Source organism: Podarcis liolepis (assembly GCF_965112155.1).
Source record: "Podarcis liolepis genome assembly, chromosome: 5".
NCBI classification, from domain to species: domain Eukaryota; kingdom Metazoa; phylum Chordata; class Lepidosauria; order Squamata; family Lacertidae; genus Podarcis; species Podarcis liolepis.
In genome coordinates this window covers 168,373-193,847 of record NC_139556.1, presented here as the reverse complement: position 1 = coordinate 193,847, position 25,475 = coordinate 168,373, and the positions used below count along the sequence as shown (strand labels likewise).

Here is a 25,475-nt window from a genome sequence, read left to right as displayed (position 1 = left end):
ACCTTCCGTTTCTTTACATTTCCAACATTTATTGTCCGGCAAGTGATAAATTTTTGCAAGCTTGACTGGTGTCATGTACCACCTGTATATCATTTTCATAATATTCTCTCTTAAGGCATTACATGCCGTAAACTTCATACCTGTGGTCCATAACTGTTCCCAGCCGGCCATCATAATGTTATGTCCAACATCTTGTGCCTATTTAATCATAGCAGATTTCACCGTTTCATCCTGAGTATTCCATTTCAGCAGCAAGTTATACATCTTTGACAAAATCTTGGTTTTGGGTTCTAACAGTTCTGTTTCTAATTTTGATTTTTCCACCTGGAAGCCAATTTTCTTCTCCAAATTGTATGCCTCCATTATCTGATAATAATGAAGCCAGTCTCGCACTTTGTTTTTTAGTTTCTCAAAACTCTGCAGTTTCAGTCTATCTCCCTCTTGTTTCAGAATTTCCCAATATTTCAGCCATTAGGCCTCCATATTGAGCTTTTTCTGAGCTTTCGCTTCCATCGGTGACAGCCACCTTGCGGTTTTGTTTTCCAATAAATCCTTATATCTTATCCAGACATTAAACAATGCTTTCCTGACAATATGATTTTTAAATGCTTTATGTGCTTTGACCTTCTCATACCACAAATATGCATGCCATCCAAATACATTGTTATAATCTTCTAAGTCCAAGATGTCTGTGTTTTCAAGAAGCAGCCATTCTTTCAACCAGCAAAAGGCTGCTGATTCATAATAAAGTTTAAGGTCTGGCAGGGCAAAACCGCCTCTTTCCTTTGCATCCATTAATATTTTAAATTTTATTCTAGGCTTCTTGCCCTGCCAGACAAATCTAGAGATGTCTCTCTGCCACTTCTTGAAACAGTGCATTTTGTCCAAAATTTGCAATGTTTGAAACAAAAATAACATTCTAGGCAATACATTCATTTTTATCGCAGCAATACGGCCTAGCAGTGAAAGCTTCAAATTTGACCAAATTTCTAAGTCTTTTTTCACTTCCGTCCAACATTTTTCGTAATTGTCTTTAAATAGGTTCCCATTTTTAGCTGTCATATTAATCCCAAGGTATTTCACTTTCTTAACCACTGTTAAACCTGTCTCATTCTAAAACCTTTCTCTTTCAATCGCTGTTAAATTTTTCTATAAAACCTTTGTTTTTAACTTGTTCAGTTTAAATCCTGCAACTTGACCAAATTCTTGAACCTAGCAGTTCAAAAGCACGTCAAAGTGCAAGTAGATAAATAGGTCCCGCTCCGGCAGGAAGGTAAACGGCATTTTCGTGCGCTGCTTTGGTTCACCAGAAGTGGCTTAGTCATGCTGGTCTGGAAGCTGTACGCCGGCTCCCTTGGCCAATAAAGTGAGATTAGTGCCGCAACCCCAGAGTCGGTCACAACTGGACCTAATGGTCAGGGGTCCCTTTACCTTTACGTAAGGAGCCTCAAAGTGGCGTACAATCTCCTTTCCCTCCCCCCCCCCAGCAAATTTTCTGCGAGGTGAGTGGGGCTGAGAGACTTCAGAGAAGTGTGACTAGCCCAAGGTCACCCAGCAGCTGCATGTGGAGGAGCGGGGAAGCGAACCTGGTTCACCAGATTACGAGTCCACCACTCTCAACCACTACACCACACTGGCTCTCAGTCTTTTATATGGAAGATGCCTGATGCATATGGGGGCCTGGAAAACTTTGCCTGTAGCATTCCCTAATGCCAGCTTAATAACTGAGAGAGGAAAGTCCCTGAAACATACCAGAACTGCTTTGTTATCTTTCCACAAAATAAATACATCTATATAACACCTGTTGGTTGGATGCCACCCACAATCTCTGCTGAGGTTTGGCAAGATTCCAGGGGAGTCCCAGGCACTTACCCAGGGTCTGTGTTCCCTTGAGAATGAAGGCATGGAGGAGGCTGTTGTAGCTTTAAGAAATATGATATATTGACATATCTACACCTGAATTTGGATGGAAGGAGTCCAGATCTAACAATGTGGTCATCCAAGAGGGGTTTGTTCCCCACAGCAGTGCAGCAGTGGAGTCCAAGGCATCTCTCCCAGCCTCCCTTTAGCCATCCTGCCAAAATGGTTCTCTCCTTTGCTCTCAGCCCCCAACTCTACATATGACATCATGCTCTGCTACCCCGGTAACCTTCCAAATCTCCTGTCTCTGTACATCTGGGCAGGGGGGAAGGACAGTTCTCTTGCATTACCAATGGCCCTCAGTGACCCCGCATCACTTCTTAGTAGCCCTAGCGTAGCCAGGTTGTTTTGCATAAGCTTGCCCATAATTCCTCTGCAGTTTGTATTTTCCCTTCATATTCCAAATGGATGCTTTATTTGAGATTCCTGCATTGCAAGGGGTTGGACAATGACCCTATGAATCAAAACCCTATCATTTATTACTTTCTTGGGGTTGGGGGGGGGTTCCCCTCTCAAATTCATAGAACACCTATATTGCCGCTAGAAGAAGTTGTTCAAGCACATGTCAGCAGGATTGCTGCTCTGGAGGGACAGGCTCATCGGACTTCCTTGAGTGGGAATTGACCTCCTGAGGGTGACATGAACATGTTCCTCATCAACAGCCTCTGGAAGAGCTACCCAAAGGTAGATGTTGGTCTATGTCCCACCGTCTCCGCCCTGGCCCACCACCTAAGGATACCAGCTGCTGCAGCATCTGGCTAGGCTGGCTAAGCAATGGACATTATGTTTATTTCAATGAACTGAATAGAGTGAAAGATTATGAGTCATGGGGGCATGGAGAGTGCGTGTATTAACAGTACTTGGCTTATTTTTTTAGTTGCTAATACTGTTTTATAGATTATAAATGCTTTGTTAAGCATATAATATGACTTTTGCTGTAATTGTAATGTTTAGCATATTTTTGTTGCCGCTTTGTTAATACACTGGTACCTCAGGTTACAAACACTTTGTACTCCACTAACCTGGAAGTAGTACCTTGGGTTGAGAACTTAGCCCCAGGATGAGAACGGAAATCGCGCACCAGCGGGAAAGCGCGCCTCAGGTACCACTGTTGTGTTTTCTAGGCTGTAATTGTTTTTACTGATGATTTGTTAGGCTGAAAGAGCTGCTCAATGCCCCAGTGCTGGGTCTGAATACAAAACACTCTGAAAACTTGGGGAACCTACAGCCCAGACCTCCTACAAACCCAAAGGAGCAGCAATCTTATCTCCTTCAGAAATGTTACTAAAAATAGCCTAACTGCATGGACAAGAGTCAATGTGAAAGCTGTGCAAACATTCTTCTCTTCTCTCCATTCTGGGAGATTAGACGACTTCCAGGTGCACACAGGACTCCGCATTCTCAGTGAGGCCAGTTTGAGAGAAGAGAACATGCTGTGGCTGGGTTGCAGTTTGCTGCTGGCAGCTCTTGCAGGTACAACACCCCCCCCCCCAAATCTGGACAGTTTATCTGCCCAAGAATAGTCATGAAATGTTGGGTGAGGATGAACAAAACTGCAGTACAGAAGCTGGAATGCAAATCCACGGCCATCAATCCAGAAGAGGGCTAAGATTTCAGTGTGCAAGTAGAGGTGTCCTGGCAACAGAGGAGGGGAAGGAGAACCAGGCAGTTAAGCCAGGAAACAGAAATGCAGGAGGGCTATCACCATTGTCAGTCATACTCAGATTTAACCCACTGATATTAATGGGCATGCCTAACTTAAGTCCACTGATTTCAGTGGGACTACTCTGAGTATTACTTAGTTGGATACAACCCAAAAACCCACTCTCTACACTGACCATTCAGACTATTCACCCAGCCCCACTTTATTAACTGAATTTGTTCTGAAACAGTGTGTGAAACTGACATATCCCTAAGCAATTTGGTCCCAACGTACCATGAGACCCCAAAGTACTTACTTTCCAACGTGACCACCCAGATCTGTTGATGGGGCACTTCTGTTGGTCTCCTCACCCCAATGAACCCTGAGGTTTAGCTGGACGTCATTAGGGATTGAGCCTTTGGTGTGGCAGCCGCTGCCCTGTGGAACTCCCTGCCACCAAGAGCCACCCCTCCCTTCAGACATCTTTTGAAAACTTTAATGTTTAGAGAAGCCTTTGTAACATGTATCTTATTTCATAGTATTGTAGAGTTGGAAGGGACCCCTAGGGTCATCTAGTTCAATCCCCTGCCATGCAGGAATCTCAACTCTGTTAACTAATTAGTATTTACTGGCATTTTAATGATGTTTTCATGCTGATTTTATTCTCATATATAATAATACACATATACAGTACATATATATGGTGGTAAGAAAATAAATTAACAGCTCATATCAGAATAATCAAAAGCAGTCAGTTATTTGGGCTGATTGTACAAAGAGGAAATGTCACTGTTACATGGGGCAAACCAGCAGTGTACTATATAGTTACTTGTTATAGTTACTGTTTTGGAATAGTCTACAATAATACATTATGATCTTTTCTGTGGTTTAAAACCGTGGCTTTTATTTTAGCAGTATGAGTGATGGTATGTAGAACTCTGGCAGAAATTAATCAGGAACAGTTGCCAGCCACACTTACTTGCAATATGAGACCAATAATTCAAAGGATTCCTATGCAGGGAGATGGAGGTGGAAAGCAGGATATGGTGGCAAAAAGTTGAGCCTTTGTTTACTAGCAGGAAGAGATTGCATGCAGCGCCCTCATCTAGCTACCGTAGTCTGGCTGACAGATGTCATGGGATAGGCTGGATACCATTTCCAGAGTTCACGAGGCCACATTGCATTTTAGCATGTTCCTAACCATTGAAGAAGTCTTGATTTTTCCCTCTACCAATTATATATTGAGCTGTTGCAGCTGCTGAGAAGTTGGTTGGTAGTGCCAAGTGCCAACAAGATTCTGTGCCGTGGCAAGTCTCCCTCCAGTCAGTGCACCATGTCTGCAGTGGGGCCCTCATCAGCCAAGAATGGGTGTTGTCCTCAGCTCAGTGCAGCAGGAGGTGGGTATACGCCTGCTTCACACCCTTTGCACACAATCTGTCTCCCACAGGGAATAAAGTCCATTCTCTGCTGTTGGCTGCTCTGTTCTCATTTGAAATAGGAGGGCAACTTGTGCATTTGCCTGCCTGCCTACAAGAATCCTTGAGGGTGAGCAAGGAATCTTTCAACCCAGGCTGAGGCAGAAAAACTCTAGGGAGAACACTATTGACCCACCTGCTCTTCTTCCAGCAGCCCAGATCACATGGAGGTCTGGCTTGGCCTACAAGTCCCTGAGACTCTTCCTAAGGAGAAGCAACAGGCCATTGCTGCTGCCAAGCTGGTCCCTCATAAGCAGTTCAACAACTACACACTGGACTATGACATCATGCTCATCAAGCTTGCACAACCAGCTGTCCTGGGTGAGCTAGTGCAGCCCATCAGTTTGCCCAGCCAATGTGCCATAGCTGGGACCCAGTGCCTGGCTTCAGAATGGATCAGCAGCAACTGTGAGTACAGAGAGGGTGGTGCTGAGAGACTAACCAGGACCAGCAACAACTGTGACAGACTGGAGCAGGGGGCTGCTGGAAGATGCCCCTCTTCGTGGCCGTGGGGGATTATGGTGGGGGACACGCAAGGGGGCACTGAAGTTCCTTAGTGATGCATGGGATAAATGACACCATGCAAAAAAGGGAAGGGTAGATGAACGGCAAATGGTGGGAGGGAGGCACCAACAATTCATTGTACTATGATAGATTCATGGCAGGTGGCAGTGCCCCCTTGAAGCAGAAAGAGATCAAGGAGAGAGGGGTGAGGCCTGAGCATAAGAGTCTCCCTCCTGCCTTGCCCCAGGCAGCTGCTCAGGATCAACATATTTTGGGCTTACAGCTGATGGAACAGACAACCTTCTGCAGTGCTGCTACCTTCCAGTCACATCTGATGCCACTTGCAACAATGTCTACCCAGGACGGTTCACTGACAGGATGCTTTGTGCTGGACAGCTGGACAGCAGCCAAGATGCCTGCAAGGTGAGGCTCTTCTCCTTTTACTGGCAAGTCCAGTGATTGGGGTGGGGTGGGGGGTGGGGAGCAAACAAGCAGAGGCATACCTTGACTCCCTTGTGATCTTGGCCAGAAGCTGTATCAGTACATCTGAAGCTGGGAGAGACCATGGACCAGAAACTTCAAAAGTTTGCTTTTTGTCACCTTTTATGCTCTGCCTGTGATTTCCTCCATGACCATCAGGACTGCTCTTCTTCCTCTCTCCCTCCCTCTCTTCCTGCAACTCTCACCTGCTGTCTCTATCTTTCTTCTATCCAAGCGCCACTTGGCACTAAACTCACAGTTCCAATAGCACCACTGGCCAACCTGGGAGATGGTCCTGCAGGGTTGATGAGATGGGTGCCTAGAGGAGCCTGCATGCCTTGCCTGGCCTCCCAGATGGGCATGTGTGCTCCTAGCCACTCCAAGCCATGGGTGAGAGGTGTGGTTTTGGTGGCCCCCTGAGCCTGCACTTTTTGGTGGGAGGTAAGGTTGTGTAGGTGTCCCTGACTTTGAGTTCAGTAACATGGTCTAATTATGTGCATCCACACACACCATATAGATGAATGCTTCCCTTCAGACTGGAGCTGTCTCCAACCAAATCACTCACAAGCACAAGCATTCTCCATAGGCAGGCTAGTAGCTACTGGCCGAACATTAACCAGAACTAAACAACAAAGCATAATATATTTGAAAAGTACAATAAAAAGCCATGTGCCAAATCCTCCCCATATCAAAGTTAAATAGCATTTATGTCATTCCCACATTCTTGAGAGGGCCAGAGGGGCTGTAAGCGCAAGCGCACACCCACCCCAACGGGAAGGGAAATTCTCCAGCTGCAAGAGCCAACCTCTTGGGACCACTCAGGAGGTACTTGTGGCTGGGGAAAGCCTCACACAGCTCCCTCTCTCCTGCTGCAGGCAGTGCTTCAGGGCCTGAGAGTTCAAATAACGACAGTGAGAAATTGCCATGATTTGATCCTGTCCCCTGGAGAGTCCCAAAGCTGTTGTCTATGTCTTAGGGAGATGTGGGCAGCCCCCTGGTGTGTGAAGAAGCCCTCCAAGGACTGCTGTCCTGGAAGAAAAGCTGCAGTGAAGAGAACCGGCTGGGGCTGTACACCAAGGTCTGCATCTTTGAAGACTGGATCCACTACACAATTGCCAACAACTGAAGAGCAATAAAGCCAGATTGAGCTCTGACCTGGTATCTTGCTGCTCTGAGAGAGGCCCTGTGATCTGGCACCACCAGCAATGCAATGACTGCACAGTGTTAACGGAAAAATCCGAGGGCTCTCTTGGACAAAAACAAAGACACCAACCAGGATAACTTGGAGCAAAACAGCAGCCTGTAGGCTTGGCCTTTATTGAACTGTTGCAACAGGGTGTTCCCCTCACTTGCAAGAGAGAGGAAAGACCCAGAAAGATGGTGTGCAAGACCTTATAAAAACTTTTGAAATTCCCCTCCTCTAGGTCAAGCCCACCCCCAGAAACATCATGCATACATTACAGAAAGGAGGGGTTGAGGGAGGAGTTGTGGTGGTAACCTGAGTGTCCTGTCACCTGGCTGGTTCCTCCTTTCCCCCTCCCCATGAGTACTTTCCAGGTGACAAAGGGGAGTTTGCAGTTTCCTGCCCCCAGAGGGGAGATCTGATTATTGTCCTTTGTTTCAGTCTGTGCTGAATCCACTCCCATATGCAAGTTCTTTGTGATCTTGATTGTCTTCTGTCTGGGATCATCAGGGTTGGCATAGCAACTGGGCAGGGCTCCTGTGGATGTGCTGGGATGGTGAAGGGATTATGGCTGACCAGAACCAAGCCACCCCCCCTTTGATAGTCCTTGTCACATGGAGTAAAATAAAATGGAACAGTGCAAATCCGATGTATGGTTGATTTTCTATGAATTTATAACAGAAATGTGGAGTATGTAGTGTGTGAGTGTGAGTGTGTGTGAAGTTTGTGCAAACAGAATGATTGGGGTGGGGGGTTCCTGCTACACAGGCCCGGCTACTGTGGAAGAGAAGGCTTCAAGGAAGTCTACCCCCCAGTCTGCCCACCACCAGAGGGGTCATGGCTGAGGCAAGGGAGCAGAATCGAATGATTTGCTCCCTCACTCCTCAGCTTCCGGCACACCTCCTGGAATGGCTTGATTTCACATTATGGTAGATGTTGGTTAGGGTTTACCATGTAGGTGAGGGAATATGTTAACTATATTTTATTCCTCCACAAACCTGACCAACAGACAAAACATCAGCTTATTGCTTGTGTTTAGAAGCACAGTGCCAAGCATCTTTAACAGTAAAAACAAAAGCCTTTAGGCTGATCTCCCCTTCTGTTACCCTGTTTATTATAGAAACAGGCCACCGACTGAAAAGTATGGTTAAAACATATAGTTTACTCACAGTCAAGCACCTGTCCTTAGCAACAACAGCAGTAAAAATAAATGCAGGTAAAATACTTGTATTTACAGTGAAAGCAGCCTCAGGCATGAGCCTGATGCTGGAGCAAGCAGATACAAGTCTTCTCCCATCGGCTGGTTGGAGAGAGAGAGAGAGAGAGAGAGAGAGAGAGAGAGAGAGAAGGAACAGAAAATACTTTTTTCCTTCTTCCCTACCAAGAGAGGAGGGGAAATGAAATAACACAGAGCCTTCTCTACCAATTGCATTGATCTGAGTCCACCTAACAGCAATACTGCTCTGTGATTTTAATCTCCACACTTGCTTACTAGTAAGAATATGCATTTTTAGATTTGATTTCTAAACTCTCACAATATTTACTCCATGGAGCAGTTTCGTTAGCATCCCAGCCTTCCACGGCCTTCCATGGCCTAACACAGTCAAAGCTCCATGAAAGAACCTACCACACCAGCACCCACCTAGAGCTGGCTCTGAAGTCTGCTTGTTTGTGAAGTGAGGCACTTGGGGTGCTCAGAGGCCCAACCCCTCCAACGGATGTAAGTTGCAGAGCTGCTGATTTCCATACCCCCTAAGGTACCCATTTCACACACCCCTCTGTGACGTCACTGTTTCTGCCAAGAAAGTGCCTGGTAGGTTGAGGCACAACCTCTTCAGTTCTTTGCTCTTCGTCAAAACTGGCTATCAGTTGTACTTAAGGAAGCCATCCAACAGTCCCTTGCCTGAGCTAGGCCAAGCCCCCTTGCCCACCTCACCAGCTTCTTACAGACATCTCAGTTCTGTTTTCCCATCATTGCCAACCACAGAGATGCCAACTGAGAGTGCCCACAAATGGCAAGTTTAGTTGAGTGTGCTCATACGCTATGTCACTGCACTGAATGGTGCCCAAAGCAGCCTGAAACAAAGACCAACTGATCCTTGGAGGTTGCTAGTGCTGCTGAAAGCTCTTAACTCTGCCCCTTGATAAAAACAGGGTTATGACAGGAGGGATGCATTCCATTGTCTCTGCAGGCAAGGGCAGAGGAAGGGGGTGCGGTGGGTGTGTGCCACCCTGGGCGTCACCACTGAGGAGGGTGACAAAATGCTGGGAGGCACTCCCCACAGGGCCTGCAGCATGCCCAAGCCACCAGTGGTCAGGACCTCATTAGCAGGACCAGTGGTCAGGGATGATGGGCCTTGTACTCCCACAACATTGAGTGACCCAAGGTGGAGAAAGGCTGCTCTGCACTGACTGGCAACCACTCTCTTTCTCACACAGGGCAGAGATACCTGGGTGCATTGGGTTCGCTGATGCATTTGGTGCAGAAGTTTCCCCTACGCAGGTCGCTCTCTCTGTGGTCTTTGTGGTCTTTAAGAACAGGCAAAAAAGTCCACTGCCAGTCCTTTGGCAAACACACAGGGCAGAAGTGAAACCAATTGAATCATCTGAAGCAAACTTAACAATAATATAAGGCTATGGTTATATGCACACTAACTTGAAATGAATTTTGTTGAGATCAATGTGACATTTTGGAACCTAGGTGAAACTATCCTGAAACGGGCAAGTCAGCATAGAGGACTCTCTCTCTTTTTTTTTTGGTCTTTTCTCTTTACATGGAATGGCTGCAGGTCTGTCCTGCACATTTTTCTGGAAGCAAGTCCCAAATTTATGGGTTCAGGGAAAGGCCCAAATCTATGCCAATCTCGGCTATTTGCCACAGAAAGGCCTTCATTTGGAACCAACACCCAAGCTAAACACTCTGTCAGTTTGCCTCAGATTCTAGAGAATTGTAGGCTTCAGAGATCCCCAAGGGTCATCCAGCCCACCCCCTGCAATGCAGGAAGTACACTTTGATTGCAACTGACACTCACTCACCGTTGCTCACGAGCACCAGAAGCAGGTGTTGTCCCTTTCCAACGAAAACCCAATCTGTTTTTGGAGATTTCCTGATATGCATACACCTCCTCAGGTTGGGCAGGTGGCCATGTTTCCATTTCACTATTTCCTGAAAAGTATGTGTTGCTTGATTGTAGAACAAAAAACCTCAAAGCAGTTTACAAAACCAGCAAAAGCACAGGCAAGCGCAGCACAACTGTATGGTGCGAGGCAGGTTAGGCTGGGAGGAAATAACTGGCTGCGGAGATTCTCAAGCCCAGAAGGAAGCTAGGCTGATCATGCTGATCATAACCAATTTTCTCCAGCACATACTTCACCCCTTCATAGTTCTCCTTCAGTGTACTCGAGTGAGCCAGGGGTTTTGATCCCCCAACTTTATGCTTTGCCGCACCATTTTATGGAAGATTTCGAGGTTTTATGGCTTCAAACTGATCCCTTTTTGACATAATCACCGAGAACTATTGAACCTGAATACTTCTTGTCATTAAAATAATCATTTCCAATCAAAACAATTATTCGACATGGCAAGATGAGCTTGAGCTCTTGGTACAGCAAACTAAATATGACATAATAGGCATCACTGAAACCTGGTGGGATAAGTCCCACAATTGGAATGTAATAATGGAGGGATACAATCTATTTCAGAGAAACAGACCAGACAAGAAAGGAGGAAGAGTGGCGTTATATGTCAGGGATGTGTATACCTGTGAAGAGATCCAAGATTTAGAACCTCAAAGCCAAAGTGAGAGCATTTGGGTCAAAATTAAGGGAGAGAAGAATAACAGAGACCTCATTGTGGGAGTTTACTATAGATCCCCAAGCCAAACGGAGGACATAGATGATGCCTTCCTGGAACAGATGGCCAAGCATGCAAAAGGAAGGGTAGTAGTAATGGGGGACTTCAATTACCCGGATATTTGTTGGATGTCAAACTCAGCCAAGAGCATAAGGTCAAACAGATTCCTCACTGGCCTTGCAGACAACTTCATTGTCCAGAAAGTGGGAGAAGCAACAAGAGGAACTGCCATTTTAGATCTGGTCCTAACCAATGTTGATGACCTGGTTAGTGGGGTAGAAGTGGAAGGATCATTAGGCGCGAGTGATCATGCTCTTCTGAAGTTTACTATACAGCGGAAAGGAGCAGCCAAGCATACTAGGACTCAATTTCTTGACTTTAAGAAAGCCGACTTCATAAAACTTAGCGAAGTGCTGGGTGAGATCCCATGGACAGTAATACTAAAAGGAAAGGGAGTTCATGATGGCTGGGAGTTTGTTAAGAGGGAGATAGTAAAAGCACAATGTCAGGCAATACCAATGAGACGGAAACATGGAAGGTGCTTAAAGAAGCCAGGGTGGCTATCTAAAGAACTTTTAACTGAGTTAAGATTTAAAAAGGATGTGTACAAAAAATGGAAAAGGGGGGTGTCAAGGGGAATTGGGGTTGCTTGTGTGTAAACCTCCAGCTGTTCCAAACTGCTTATGGGGTGGTTGTGTCTTCCCCTGACTGAGCAGCCCTTGGCGCTGCTGCTCAGTCGCTAGCAGAATCCGTGAGTGGGCGTCTCCTAAATTTCCTCCAGCATAAGAATTCCTTAACGGACAACCTCCGCCTCGCCTCTCTGCGCGGAAGCCTTCTGCGCAGAGTGGGCGTGCCGAGTGGTGGTCCTCCACCCTCCTCACTGACTTCACTGGAAGAGTCTCGGAGCCTCAACTCTGAGATGCTCTCTCCCTCTCCCTTCTTCCTGGTGTCACCTGGACTTCCTTCCCCAGATGACGTTCTCTCTCTTCCCTTACTCGTTCCCTCTCCTGCAGAATCTGGGAGCCTCGCCTCTCCCCTCTGCTCTGATGTCAGTTCCCTGACAGGGGGAAACCACCAAAGAGGAATTCAAACAAATAGCCAGCACATGTAGACACAAAGTCAGAAAAGCTAAAGCACAGAATGAACTCAGGCTTGCTAGAGAGGTTAAAAGCAACAAAAAAGGCTTTTATGGGTATGTCCGTAGCAAAAGGAAGAACAAAGAAACAGTGGGGTCACTCAGAGGAGATGGTGAAATGCAAACAGGGGACACAGAAAGGGCTGAACTCCTCAGTGCCTTCTTTGCCTCAGTCTTCTCCGATAAAGAAAACAATGCCCGACCTGAAGAATTTGGAGAAAATGATTCAGCAAAGGAAACACAGCCCAGAATAACTAAGGAGACAGTACAAGAATACTTGGCTAGTCAAGTCTCCAGGGCCAGACGAACTGCATCCAAGAGTATTAAAAGAACTGGCAGATGTGACCTCAGAACCACTGGCAGTCATCTTTGAGAATTCCTGGAGAACAGGCGAAGTCCCGGCAGACTGGAGGAGGGCAAATGTTGTCCCTATTTTCAAAAAGGGGAAAAGAGAGGACCCAAATAATTACCGCCCTCTCAGTCTGACATCAATACCAGGGAAGATTCTGGAGCAGATCATTAAGCAAACAGTCTGTGAGCACCTAGAAAGGAATGCTGTGATCACCAACAGTCAGCATGGATTTCTGAAAAATAAGTCATGTCAGACTAACCTGATCTCGTTTTTTCACAGAATTACAAGCCTGGTAGATGAAGGGAATGCAGTGGATGTAGCCTACCTTGATTTCAGCAAGGCATTCGACAAGGTGCCCCATGATATTCTTGTAAAGAAGCTGGTAAAATGCGGTCTTGACTATGCTACCACTCAGTGGATTTGTAACTGGCTGACTGACCGAACCCAAAGGGTGCTCATCAATGGTTCCTCTTCATCCTGGAGAAGAGTGACTAGTGGGGTGCCACAGGGTTCTGTCTTGGGCCCGGTCTTATTCAACATCTTTATCAACGACTTGGATGATGGACTCAAGGGCATCCTGATCAAATTTGCAGATGACACCAAACTGGGAGGGGTGGCTAACACCCCAGAGGACAGGATCACACTTCAAAACGACCTTGACAGATTAGAGAACTGGGCAAAAGCAAACAAGATGAATTTTAACAGGGAGAAATGTAAAGTATTGCACTTGGGCAAAAAAAATGAGAGGCACAAATACAAGATGGGTGACACCTGGCTTGAGAGCAGTACATGTGAAAAGGATCTAGGAGTCTTGGTTGACCACAAACTTGACATGAGCCAACAGTGTGACGCGGCAGCTAAAAAAGCCAATGCAATTCTGGGCTGCATCAATAGGAGTATAGCATCTAGATCAAGGGAAGTAATAGTGCCACTGTATTGTGCTCTGGTCAGACCTCACCTGGAGTACTGTGTCCAGTTCTGGGCACCACAATTCAAGAAGGACACTGACAAACTGGAACGTGTCCAGAGGAGGGCAACCAAAATGGTCAAAGGCCTGGAAACGATGCCTTATGAGGAACGGCTAAGGGAGCTGGGCATGTTTAGCCTGGAGAAGAGGAGGTTAAGGGGTGATATGATAGCCATGTTCAAATATATAAAAGGATGTCACATAGAGGAGGGAGAAAGGTTGTTTTCTGCTGCTCCAGACAAGCATACACAGAGCAATGGATCCAAACTACAAGAAAGAAGATTCCACCTAAACATTAGGAAGAACTTCCTGACAGTAAGAGCTGTTTGACAGTGGAATTTGCTGCCCAGGAGTGTGGTGGAGTCTCCTTCTTTGGAGGTCTTTAAGCAGAGGCTTGACAACCATATGTCAGGAAAGCTCTGATGGTGTTTCCTGCTTGGCAGGGGGTTGGACTCGATGGCCCTTGTGGTCTATTCCAACTCTATGATTCTATGGTGGGCAAACATGTAAGACAATTAAATTGCAAGTGATAAGGAGGAGGAGCTGGGACGAATGTGACTTTTGTAGGCTGTTGAGCGCCAGCAGCCCAGTGTTTTGATGTGTGCAGGGTCCCAACCCTGTATTGCCGCTGAAGTGGCAGCCCCGATACTGAACGAGTGCCCGGAATATTCCTGGGGACTAACACCACAAGCAGATAAGGCTTTGCGTAAGAACAGCAAAACAGGCTTGAGCCCAGGAGTCAGCTTCTTTTGGCCTTAGGCCCGCCGTCCATTGTCCTCCCTGGCCGAGGGCGGGTCAAAGGCCAGCTCAAGCAGGTGGGTGGCACCCGCCCAGGTGAGCCTCGCTCGGTGCCACAAACCCTGCCCACCTGTGGGGAAGGGAGGGCGGATATTGTCAAGGAGCAGCCCTCCCTTCCTTCAGAGATCTTTGGAAAGCTTTGTTGGTTTGCTTAAACAGGCATCATGATTTTAACCAATGAGTATTGCTTGATATTTATTGACATTTTCATGGATCTTTTGTTGATTCTCCCTTCTTCATTTCCCCACTTGCTATATTGCTACAAAGGGACGCGGGTGGCGCTGTGGGTTAAACCACAGAGCCTAGGACTTGCTGATCAGAAGGTCAGCTTCACCTGGAAACCCTGATTCCCCTCCTCTGCTACTGTTCTACATTAAGAACACAAGACGAGGCTTCTGGATCAGGCCCATGGCCCATGGCCCATGGAAGATGCCCTCAGAATACTGCTTGTTAGGTAGATTTATTGCTTTATTGTTCGGCGTCCAGCACGCTTCCCCCTGCGAGCCTCTGCAGGTCGTAAAGCAATGAGCAAAGCTGCACAGCGGTCGTGTTGAAAGGGCAGTAAAACAAGTCCCACATGTTTCTTCTGTCCTAATGTCCCTTTATTTGCTCAAAAGTAGCATATTTACAAATCCCGACAGCCAGAACATGGAAAGGCCTCCCCAAAATTTTTAGTTTGGAATGTATAATTGGCTTTATTGTTTGTATTATGATGTGGCAAGATTTGATTTGATTTGTTATCATTAGAATGTTACTAATGGAGAATTAGTTTTAAAAATATTCAATCCATTAAGAAGTTCTTAGTTCATCTTCAGTGAAGGTTTGCCGGATCATAAATCAGCAAATAGAATGTAAATAGAAAAAGAGATGAGCAAGAGGTCTCCTTTCCACTGACATCATCATTCCATCATGTTGCCAGAGTGCTGTGACCTCATGTCTCCAGGGGCTTGGCGGCCCTTAGCAACGCTGGTACACAGTGACCTTCAAAAAGAGTGAGTGTGTTTTCTTTTTCTCCCCAAAGTTAGTGTGACATATTTAGTTTTAATTTGTGTTCCCTTTGAATAAAAATAAGAATTTTTTATTTGTATCCTGCCCTCCCCGGCTGAGGCCGGGCTCAGAGCGGCTAACATCATAAAAAAAAACCCAGGAAGGGCCTTTTAGGCAGAATTTTGTTCCAAAGCCAGAACCATTCTTTTTTTTTTTTATAAAATTTTTATTGGTTTTACAGAATTTTTAAAAGACAAAACAAGCACTTAAAAAGACATACAAACACGTATAGTTTCTTAACATTTTTTCATAAACCTCTTTTCCGGGACTCCCCCATACCCCCCCTTTCTGCATCCCAATGTCCATAATTTTTTAGCAACTTCTAAATATTCCTTTCCAACCTCTGTCATCTTAATCTTTTCTATAATCTGATCTTATATCACTGTATCCCTTTTTCCCCCTGAAAACCTCGACATTCTAGCATTCATCAAGTTTATAGTAGTCCTTAAGATAGCTTTTAAATTTTCTCCATTCTTCTTCCGCCGTCTCTTTTCCCTGATCACGGATTCTGCCAGTCATCTCAGCCAATGTCATATTGTCCATCACTTTCATCTGCCATTCTTCCAGAGTGGGTAGGTCTTGTGTCTTCCAATACTTTGCGATGAGTATTCTTGCTGCTGTTGTAGCATACATAAAGAAAGTTCTGTCCTTCTTGGCACCAATTGGCCGACAATGCCCAAGAGGAAGGCCTCTGGTTTTTTAGGGAAAGTACATTTAAGTACCTTTTTCATTTCATTATAAATCATTTCCCAGAAAGCCTTAATCTTCGGGCATGTCCACCAAAGGTGATAGAAAGTACCTTCAGTCTCTTTACATTTCCAACACTTATTATCAGGCAAATGGTAAATTTTTGCTAGCTTGACTGGGGTCATGTACCACCTGTAGATCATTTTCATAATGTTTTCCTTTAAGGCATTACATGCCGTGAATTTAATACCGGTGTTCCACAACCATTCCCAGTCAGCAAACATAATGTTATGACCAATGTCCTGTGCCCACTTAATCATAGCCGATTTAACTGTTTCATCTTGTGTATTCCATTTCAGCAGCAAGTTATACATTCTTGATAAATTCTTAGTATTGGGTTCTAACAATTCAGTCTCTAATTTTGATTTTTCCACCTGAAAGCCAATTTTCCTGTCCTGTTTTAAAAACTCCATTATTTGATGATATTGAAACCAATTTTGTACTTTATGTTTCATTTTCTCATGACTTTGTAATTTCAGTTTATCTCCCTCCTGTTCCAAGATTTCCCAATACTTTGGCCATCCGACCTCCATATTGAGTTTCTTCACTGCCTTAGCCTCCACAGGAGACACCCATCTAGGGGTTTTGTTTTCCAACAGATCTTTATATCTTATCCAAACATTAAACAATGCTTTTCTGACAATATGGTTTTTAAAGGCCCTATGCAGCTTAATTTTGTCATACCATAAATATGCGTGCCAACCAAATGCATTATTAAAACCTTCCAAATCCAATATGTCTGTGTTCTCGAGGAGCATCCACTCTTTCAGCCAGCAAAATGCTGCTGCTTCATAGTACAATTTTAAGTCCGGCAGGGCGAATCCCCCTCTTTCTTTAGCATCTGTCAGTATTTTAAATTTAATTCTGGGCTTTTTGCCCTGCCAGACAAATTTCGAGATATCTTTCTGCCACCTCTTAAAACATTCCATCTTGTCAAGAATCTGCAAGGTTTGAAACAAAAATAACATTCTAGGCAATACATTCATCTTAATCACTGCAATTCGGCCTAACATTGACAATTTCAAATTTGACCATATTTCTAGATCTTTTTTAATTTCTGACCAACATTTTTCATAGTTATCCTTATACAAATTCAAATTTTTAGATGTCAAATAAACCCCTAGATATTTCACCTTCTTAACCACCGTCAGCCCTGTCTCCTCTTGAAATTTCTCCTTCTCCATATCTGTTAAATTTTTTCCTAAAACTTTAGTTTTTTGTTTATTCAATTTAAATCCGGCTACCTGGCCAAACTGTTGGATTATTTCTAACACCTTTTTCGTACTAGTGTTTGGCTCTTGCAGGGTCAATACTAAGTCATCTGCAAAAGCTCTTAACTTGTAATGTTTAGCTCCGACCTGTACACCTTTGACCTGCTGGTCATTTCTGATCATATTCAGCAACACCTCCAGAACCGAGATAAAAAGCAATGGGGAAATTGGGCACCCCTGTCGTGTTCCTTTTTCTATCTTGAGTTCCTCAGTTATTACATTATTTACAATCAGCTTAGCTTTTTGTTCAGAATATATTGCACCCATACCATCTCAAAACCTTGGCCTACCCCCATCCCATGAAGATTCTTTTTCATAAAACTCCAAGAAATATTGTCAAAGGCTTTCTCCGCGTCCACAAAAATCAACACTGCTTTAGAGTTTATATCCACCTCTAACTTTTCCAAAATGTCTATTATGTTCCTTACATTGTCTGCTAGGTGCCTTTTTGGGAGAAAGCCTGCTTGGTTCTTATGAATCTTTTCCATCAACACTTTTTAAAATCTTTTTGCCAAAATGTCTGCAAAAATTTTGTAATCCACATTGAGTAATGATATTGGGCGGTAGTTCTTCAATTGAGTCTTTTCAGTCTCTGTCTTTGGTATGAGTGAGATATACGCTTCTTTCCACGATTCAGGTGCCTTTTTTCCCTCTAGAATCTCATTACAGACTTCTTTTAATGGTTGCATCCAGCCCCCGTGAGACCGAGGGAATCCCGGCCGCGTCGTCAACCCAGCCAGCCAGTTGGGTGGCTGGGGGGTGTAGCCTGCCCTATTTAGGGCCGGCGTGGCTGGGGCTCGCCCTCTTTTCGCCTCGCCAGCCATCCTGCTTTGGTTTGTATTAAGGTTGTTTTGTCTCTTACCTTTTCTTTAGGCTGTGTATCTCAATTCCTTCGGTGATCGATTTTCACTTGGATTTACCCGCGCATCGGTGTTGTGCCTCCCATTGGATTGCCCACCCGTGTTCCAGGCAGCCGCTTCGGCAGCCAGAGCCATCTAGCTCCGGAACAGCAGGGCTGAAACCGCGCTGGAAAACCCCATCGACCGAGTGTTCCCTTCTCTCTGGGTGGCTTCTCTGCAGCGGAGCTTTGCGGAACGCGGTTTGCACGTTCAGCGCCAGCCCATCGCCGTTTAGTCCTTTTACTCGGAAGCGCACAGCTCGCCTGACGGATCAGGTTAGACTGGGGGTTCTTATTTCTAGCTGCATTTGCAGGGTGGTGGGGCACCTTTAACGTTTGTGGGGGGCTTGGTGGAGCAAAAGGAGGGAGGCTTAAAAGGACACGTCTTTGTCGCTACCCCTTTGCATTTGGTACTGGCCGCTTTGCCTTTGCGTTCCAACGGTTGCTTCTTCACCATTATACCTTTCCAAGAACTTCAGCCAGACTTCCAGATCAGATTTTACCTCTTTAGATAGGGGAACCCTGTGATGGGGTGACCACAAGCCTGCTGACAACCTCGCGAGGCGGCTGCAAAATGGGCGGCCTGGGGAAACCACTCAGCAAGCAAAGTTCAAATGGCCTAACAACGACTGCCTGAGCGTAACTTTTCTTAGAGGGAGAAGTTGCTGAATGAGGTCCCTAAGCGCAACCATTTTTTCACTAGGAAGTTTTGAGGTTTGGGCGACTGTGTCCAGCTCAATGCCTAGGTAAACCATAGTTGTAGCTTGGCCCTCCATTTTATCTGCAGCCAAAGGTACTCCCAGCTCTGTGAACGTGGGATTCGGCGGGCACCCTTTGCGCCTCCCCTACTCGGGGGAAAACCCGGTTTCGGGGGTCCGGAGCAACTTGGGGTGAGTGGCGAGGTGCTTCGAATCGTCTGCTCCTTCCACGGAGCGAAACCGCATAGCTGTTGCCGGAGAGCGCTGACTTTTTCCTGTGGACAATTTGACTTCAAAGTAATTACCCATGAGTAAAGCTGAAGCGGGAGAATTGGATTTTTTAAACGTTTAATTTGGTATTGTAACGGGGAGGTTCAATACAGGAAGTCCACCTTCCCCTTTTGTAAATAGACTGAAGCAATGAGGCTGCAAGCTGAAGTCTTGGAAAGCCTTTTGTAAAAGACTAAATTTCCATCGGTAAAGAACATTAAGCCCCCCCTTGGAGGCAGGAGAAGGGGGGGAGTTGTGGACTGAGTATGCCTGCAGGAGAGAGTGAAGAGAGCTAAAATACCGCTGCTCTGTTTGCAAATATTTTTTATTACATTTTCTATAAAAACTTCCATCTTTCCATTTTCCACATCACGTATTTTAGTTTGTTGAACCTCCCTCCACTCCTCTGACAGTCATCCATAATAATTCTCCTATTTACACATTTCTTAATATATAGTATCACCTTTAAGTAATTTCTTTATATCCTTATTTACATTTTTGCGATATTCCTCACTTTTCACAAAGCCTCTTTAAAACACACTAGCGTTGTATTCTCCTCACATATAGTTTTCAAATACTCTCTAAATTTTCCCCAATCCTCCAAAAACTTATGGTCTCTTTGAAGTCTAATTTTCCCCGTTAGTTTGTCTAATTCCGCATAATCAATTAGTTTATTTCTCCATTTGTCCAGAGTCGGTACTTGTTCTTGTTTCCACCTTTGAGCTGTCAGCGTCCTCGCGGCAGTTATTGCATATTGGAAAAGTTTGAAATCCTTCCTTTTAATTTCCCTTCTGGTTATCCCTAGTAGAAAGGTCTCTGGTTTCTTAACAAAGCTAAATTGTAGCATTTTCCTTACTTCATCATATATTTTTCCCCAGAAGCCCTTCTGGGGGCATAAACGTGCCCTCTTTCTCTCTACACCTCCAGCATTTATTACAGATCTTATACATTTTGGCCAATTTAACCGGTGTTAAGTACCATCTATATACCATCTTCATGGCATTTTCTTTTAGTGTTATGCATGCTGTGAATTTCAGATTTTGATTCCATATCTTTTGCCACTCTTCCAGCTCTATACTGTACCCTAGATCTCTGGCCCAGTGGATCATTACCTCTTTCACCTCCTCATCATTCGTATGCCATTCTAGTAGGATTTTATACATTTTTGATATGGTTTTACGATCATTATTAACAATTTCTGTTTGGAACTTCAAATCCTTTTCCTCATACCCTTTTTCTTTCACCTCCTTTTTAAACATATTACTTATCTGCCAATAGTGCAACCAGTCCCGTACATGTTCTTTCACTTGTTCATATGGTTTAACTGTCCATTTGTCCCCTTCTTTGAATACCAGGTCTCCATATGTGACCCAGTTACTTCTCATATTGAGTTGCTTAATTCCCATCATCTCTAAAGGGGATAGCCAATGTGGTACCCCCCTTTCTAATATATTTTTATATCTGATCCATACTTCGATTAGCGATTTCCGGAATATATGATTTCCAAAAGATTGATGACCTTTTTTACCCTCCTGCCATAAATAAGCGTGCCACCCGAACCTATTGTCGAATCCCTCTAAGTCCAATAATTTCGTGTTTTTGAGCTTTATCCAATCTCTTACCCAGCAAAGACATGATGCCTCATAATACAACTTCAAGTCTGGCAGGGCAAATCCTCCTCTCTTTTGCATCCGTTAACAGTTTATATTTAATTCTCGGTTTTTTGCCCTGCCAGATATATCTTGAAATCGATCTCTGCCACTCCTTAAAAATTTTAACTCCTCTTAATATTGGGATCGTCTGAAATAAAAATAGTAACTTGGGTAGCACGTTCATCTTGATCATTGCTATTCTACCCCAAAATACCGCTGCTCTGACCCTGGGAACGGGCTGCTAGCAGGACTGATGTCTTTTGGAATGTTCATTGACACTGTTTAGAACGTTCATTGACAGCTAGCTAAACAAGAGAAATACTGTCTCCGGCTGCTTTTAAAAAAGGAGTAAAAGTAACTGAAAACTGAAACTAACTTTGGATTGTTTGAACTGTGTTTAAAAGAGGACATTACTGACTAATATAAATAGAAACTGTTTCCCCCTAGTGGAAGCCTTTGAACTGGTGACTTTACAAGAGCTGGGCTAGGGGAATTTCCAGCTGCAAGATAAAAACTCTGAGACTCTGGGACTGACCTTGAATCTTTTAAGTGTTATGGCAAATGGAAAGGAAAAAACAGACCAGTTAACTGCTGAAAAAAACATTAAGGTCTGGGAGAACTTGGCAGCAACCCAGGAGAGGCTCAACACCAGGCCTCCCTGCTTCTTCTTCTGCTGCTTCTGCACCAGTACAATCAAAATCAAGAGGAATGTCGACAGAAGAGGCCTTAGCGGTTGCATTAAATAAGATAAATGATTCATTGGAACAGCTTAATAAGAAAGCGGATGCGACAAATGTGAAAGTGGATGCTGCAACTATTAAAATCGACTTAAATACAGAAAGTATAAATAACTTGGGACAAAAGGTGAACACCAATATAGAAACCATCCAGAAACTGATACAGGAATCTACTTTGATACGGCAGACTGCGGAGGAAAGCTAGCGAGAAAGCCATTGCTGCTGAATGTAAAGTAACACAACTGGAGAGAGAGAGAGTCCCAGCCCTACAGAGGCAACTTGATGAACATAAGTTGACGCTTGCTATGATTGAACTTAAAGAAAAACAGATGAATCTGAGGATTAGAGCCCTACCCGAATTGGAGAAGGAAAGTTTGACAGACTTTCTCACACAGGAATTTGCTGACCTTTGGGACTTGGACTTGGGTCAAGAAGAGTTTAGAATTGTGAGGGCCTTCAGACTTGGAAGAGGAGGGAAAAAAGAGAAGAATAGAATAAGAGACTGCTTGATCACCCTTCGAACTAAAGAAGAGAGAGATAGAATCTTGAGCTGGCACTACCAGAAGAACTTAGAAGTACAACAGTCAAGAGTGGAAATTTTTAAAGACGTCTCGAAACATCTTTTGGATCTTAGGCCTAACTACAGAGATATTGTTGCCCTGCTGAGAAGGAATAAAATCATCTTTAGGTGGGAGTTTCCCCAAGGTCTATCGTTCAATTTCAAAGGAAGGAAAATAAAAATAAGATCAGTAGAAGAGAAAGTAAAGTTTTTGTATAAATACGAAGAAGATCTGCAGAAGGAACTTGGAAAAGAGCCAAGAGCATTGGATAGAAGATCACCAGATAGAGGACTAGAGCAAGGAGCATCAGATAGAAGATCACCAAACAGGGGAATATTGGATATATCAGCATTATCCTTTGGACTGGATCTCCCAGTGAACGTGTCACCACCACCACCAACAAAAGAAGAGCAAGCATTGGGTGCAGTTGGAGGAATATCAAAGTAATTACATGATGGCGTTGCAGGTTTCGAGCTGGAATGTGAATGGACTGAACTCTCCAGAAAAAAGGCGGAGAGTATTTCATTTATTGAAAAAAGAACATTTGGACTTGATTTGTTTACAAGAAACACATGTGATAAGGCTACACAGGAAAATATTAAGTAATAAAAGACTGGGCCAAGAATTTATCTCATCAAAGTTAAAAAAAGAGGAGTGGTCCTTTATGCAAAGGAGAGCCTATCACCGAAATTCATATTCAAAGATGACCAAGGAAGATTTGTTGCAATTGAAATTCAATCACAAGGAGAGAAATTTCTGATCGTAGGTATTTATGCACCAAATGAAGGAAAATCGGAGTTCTATAAGAAGCTACACGAGACTCTGATGGACTACATGGACTATAATATGATCTTGATGGGAGACATGAATGGAGTGGTGTCTACAAATATGGACAAGGCACAGAGACAGGTAGTCACCAAAGATGGCAGACTACCAAAAACCTTTTTCGACATGACTGAAAATATGGATTTAGTTGACATTTGGAGAATGAAGAACCCTCTGGGAAGAGAGGGAACTTTCTTCTCTGAGGCTAAAATGACATGGACAAGAATTGACCAAATCTGGGTAACCAGGGGATTGGCTCCAAAGATCAGCAAAGTGGAGATTTGCCCCAAAACTTGTTCTGACCATAATGCCGTGAAGATGGAAATGAAATTGACGCCAATTGGTTCCTTTAGATGGAGGATGAACAATACTTTGTTCAGGAATGAAGAGGTGACCAAAAAGGCCCAAAAAAACTCTAAGAGACTGTTTCGAGATAAACATGAATACTACAGTGGAAAAAAGAGTGATTTGGGACGCAAGCAAAGCGGTTATGAGAGGATTCTTAATACAACAGAATGCAATTAAGAAGAGAACTCAGAATGAAAAAAGGATAAAATCCTGAGGAAAATAAAGGAAGGAGAGAAGAAACTGAGAGCAAAACCAAAGTCACAGGAGATCTTGAAAGAGATAAAGTTATACCAGGTACAATACAAGAAGCTGATGAATCAGGAAATAGAATGGAAGATTAAACAGATGAGGCAAAAGACATTTGAATCGGCAAATAAGTGTGGAAAATTGTTGGCCTGGCAAATGAAAAAAAGACAAAAACTCAATACTATTACGAATTTGGAAGTGGAAGGAAAGAATATACAGAACCCAGTGGAGATCAGGAAGTGTTTTCAGAGGTATTTTAAACAACTTTATACACAGGAGAAGCAGAAAGAAACGGACGTTGATCGATTTTTGAAAATAAATGGACTACATAAAATCTCTCAGGAAAAACAGCTAATGTGGAACTACAAAATAACGGATCAGGAGGTGGAAGGGGCCATTCAGAACATGCAATTAGGTAAATCTCCAGGACCAGATGGTTTGACTTCAAGATATTACAGATCTTTGAAAGAATGGTTAATACAACCATTGAAGGAAGTCTGCAATGAAATATTGGAAGGGAGAAAGGCACTGGAGTCGTGGAAGGAAGCTTACATTACACTTATACCGAAAACAGAGACTGAAAAGACACAGCTCAAGAACTACCGCCCCATATTGTTGCTTAATGTGGATTACAAAATTTTTGCAGATATTTTGGCTAAAAGATTAAAAAAGGTGTTAGTAGAAGAAATTCATAAAGACCAAGCGGGCTTTCTCCCGGGCAGACACTTGTCTGACAATATGAGGAATATATTTAATATTCTAGAAAAACTACAAGTGAATATCAATACTAAGGCAGTTTTGATATTTGTGGATGCAGAGAAAGCCTTTGACAACATCTCTTGGAGTTTTATGAAGAAGAATCTACAGGGGATGGGGGTAGGTCAAGGTTTTGAAAACGGTATAGATGCAATTTATTCAGAACAAAAGGCAAAATTAATTGTGAACAATGTAGTGACAGAAGAGTTTAAGATTGAGAAAGGGACACAACAAGGTTGCCCAATTTCTCCATTGCTTTTTATATCGGTCCTTGAGGTGTTGTTAAATATGATTAGAAAGGACAAAGAGGTTAAAGGTATACAAGTGGGAGCTAAACAGTACAAACTGAAAGCATTTGCTGATGACTTAGTATTGACTTTACAATGACTTAGTATTGACTTTACAGGAGCCAGAATCTAGTACTAAAAGGGTATTGGAACTGATCCAAGAATTCGGACAGGTAGCAGGTTTTAAGTTGAACAAGATGAAAACTAAGGTTTTAGAGAAAAATTTAACTGTGAATGAGAGAGAGAAGTTTCAGGAGGAGACAGGACTAACATTGGTTAAGAAAGTGAAATACTCAGGGGTTAACATGACTGCCAAAAATGTGAATTTATTTAAGGATAACTATGAAAAATGTTGGATTGATGTGAAAAAGGATTTAGAAATATGGACAAACCTGAAGTTATCATTGTTAGGCCGAATTGCTGTGATAAAAATGAATGTATTGCCAAGGATGTTGTTTTTATTTCAAACATTGCAAATTTTGGATAAGATGGATTGTTTCAAGAAGTTGTTTTAATAATGCATTTGGCTGGCATGCATATTTGTGGTACGATAAGGTCAAAGCACATAAAGCGTTTAAAAATCATATTGTTAGAAAATATAATGGTTGGGAGTTACTCGTGCGTAATCCTGCTCTGTTTGAGCATTAGATTGCCTGGTTAAACCCTCCGGACTGCACAGTCCATCTCAGCGTGGCTGCCCTTAGTCACTCGTAGAATCTGTCTGTGGGCGTTTCTTAAAGCGTTGCCAACATAAGAGTTGTTTGACGCCCAATCGTTTCCGCCTCTCACTGCACGGGAGTCTCCTGTGCAGGGTGGGCGTGGGC

General features: G+C 43.9%; 3 protein-coding genes across 3 annotated transcripts in view; all 3 read left to right on the top strand.

The window, feature by feature from the left end:
* Window positions 1-25,475, top strand: part of LOC310706952 (GPI mannosyltransferase 4-like) — a 56,123-nt gene that overhangs the window by 23,504 nt on the left and 7,144 nt on the right. The window lies entirely within an intron of this gene.
* On the top strand, window positions 4,479-7,175 carry LOC310706919 (trypsin-like; the record flags this gene model as incomplete). Its single annotated transcript, XM_083503297.1, has 5 exons — window positions 4,479-4,488; window positions 4,809-4,959; window positions 5,189-5,445; window positions 5,789-5,964; window positions 6,998-7,175. The coding sequence occupies 5 exons, from the start codon at window positions 4,479-4,481 to the stop codon at window positions 7,145-7,147; spliced, it is 744 nt and encodes a 247-aa protein (XP_083359423.1). The 3' UTR covers window positions 7,148-7,175.
* LOC310706960 (maestro heat-like repeat family member 5) overlaps window positions 18,192-25,475 on the top strand; it is a 54,027-nt gene continuing 46,743 nt past the window's right edge. The window contains exon 1 of the mRNA XM_083503398.1: window positions 18,192-18,548. The gene's annotated coding sequence lies outside the window, so the exon portion shown is untranslated. The remainder of the gene's footprint in view (window positions 18,549-25,475) is intronic.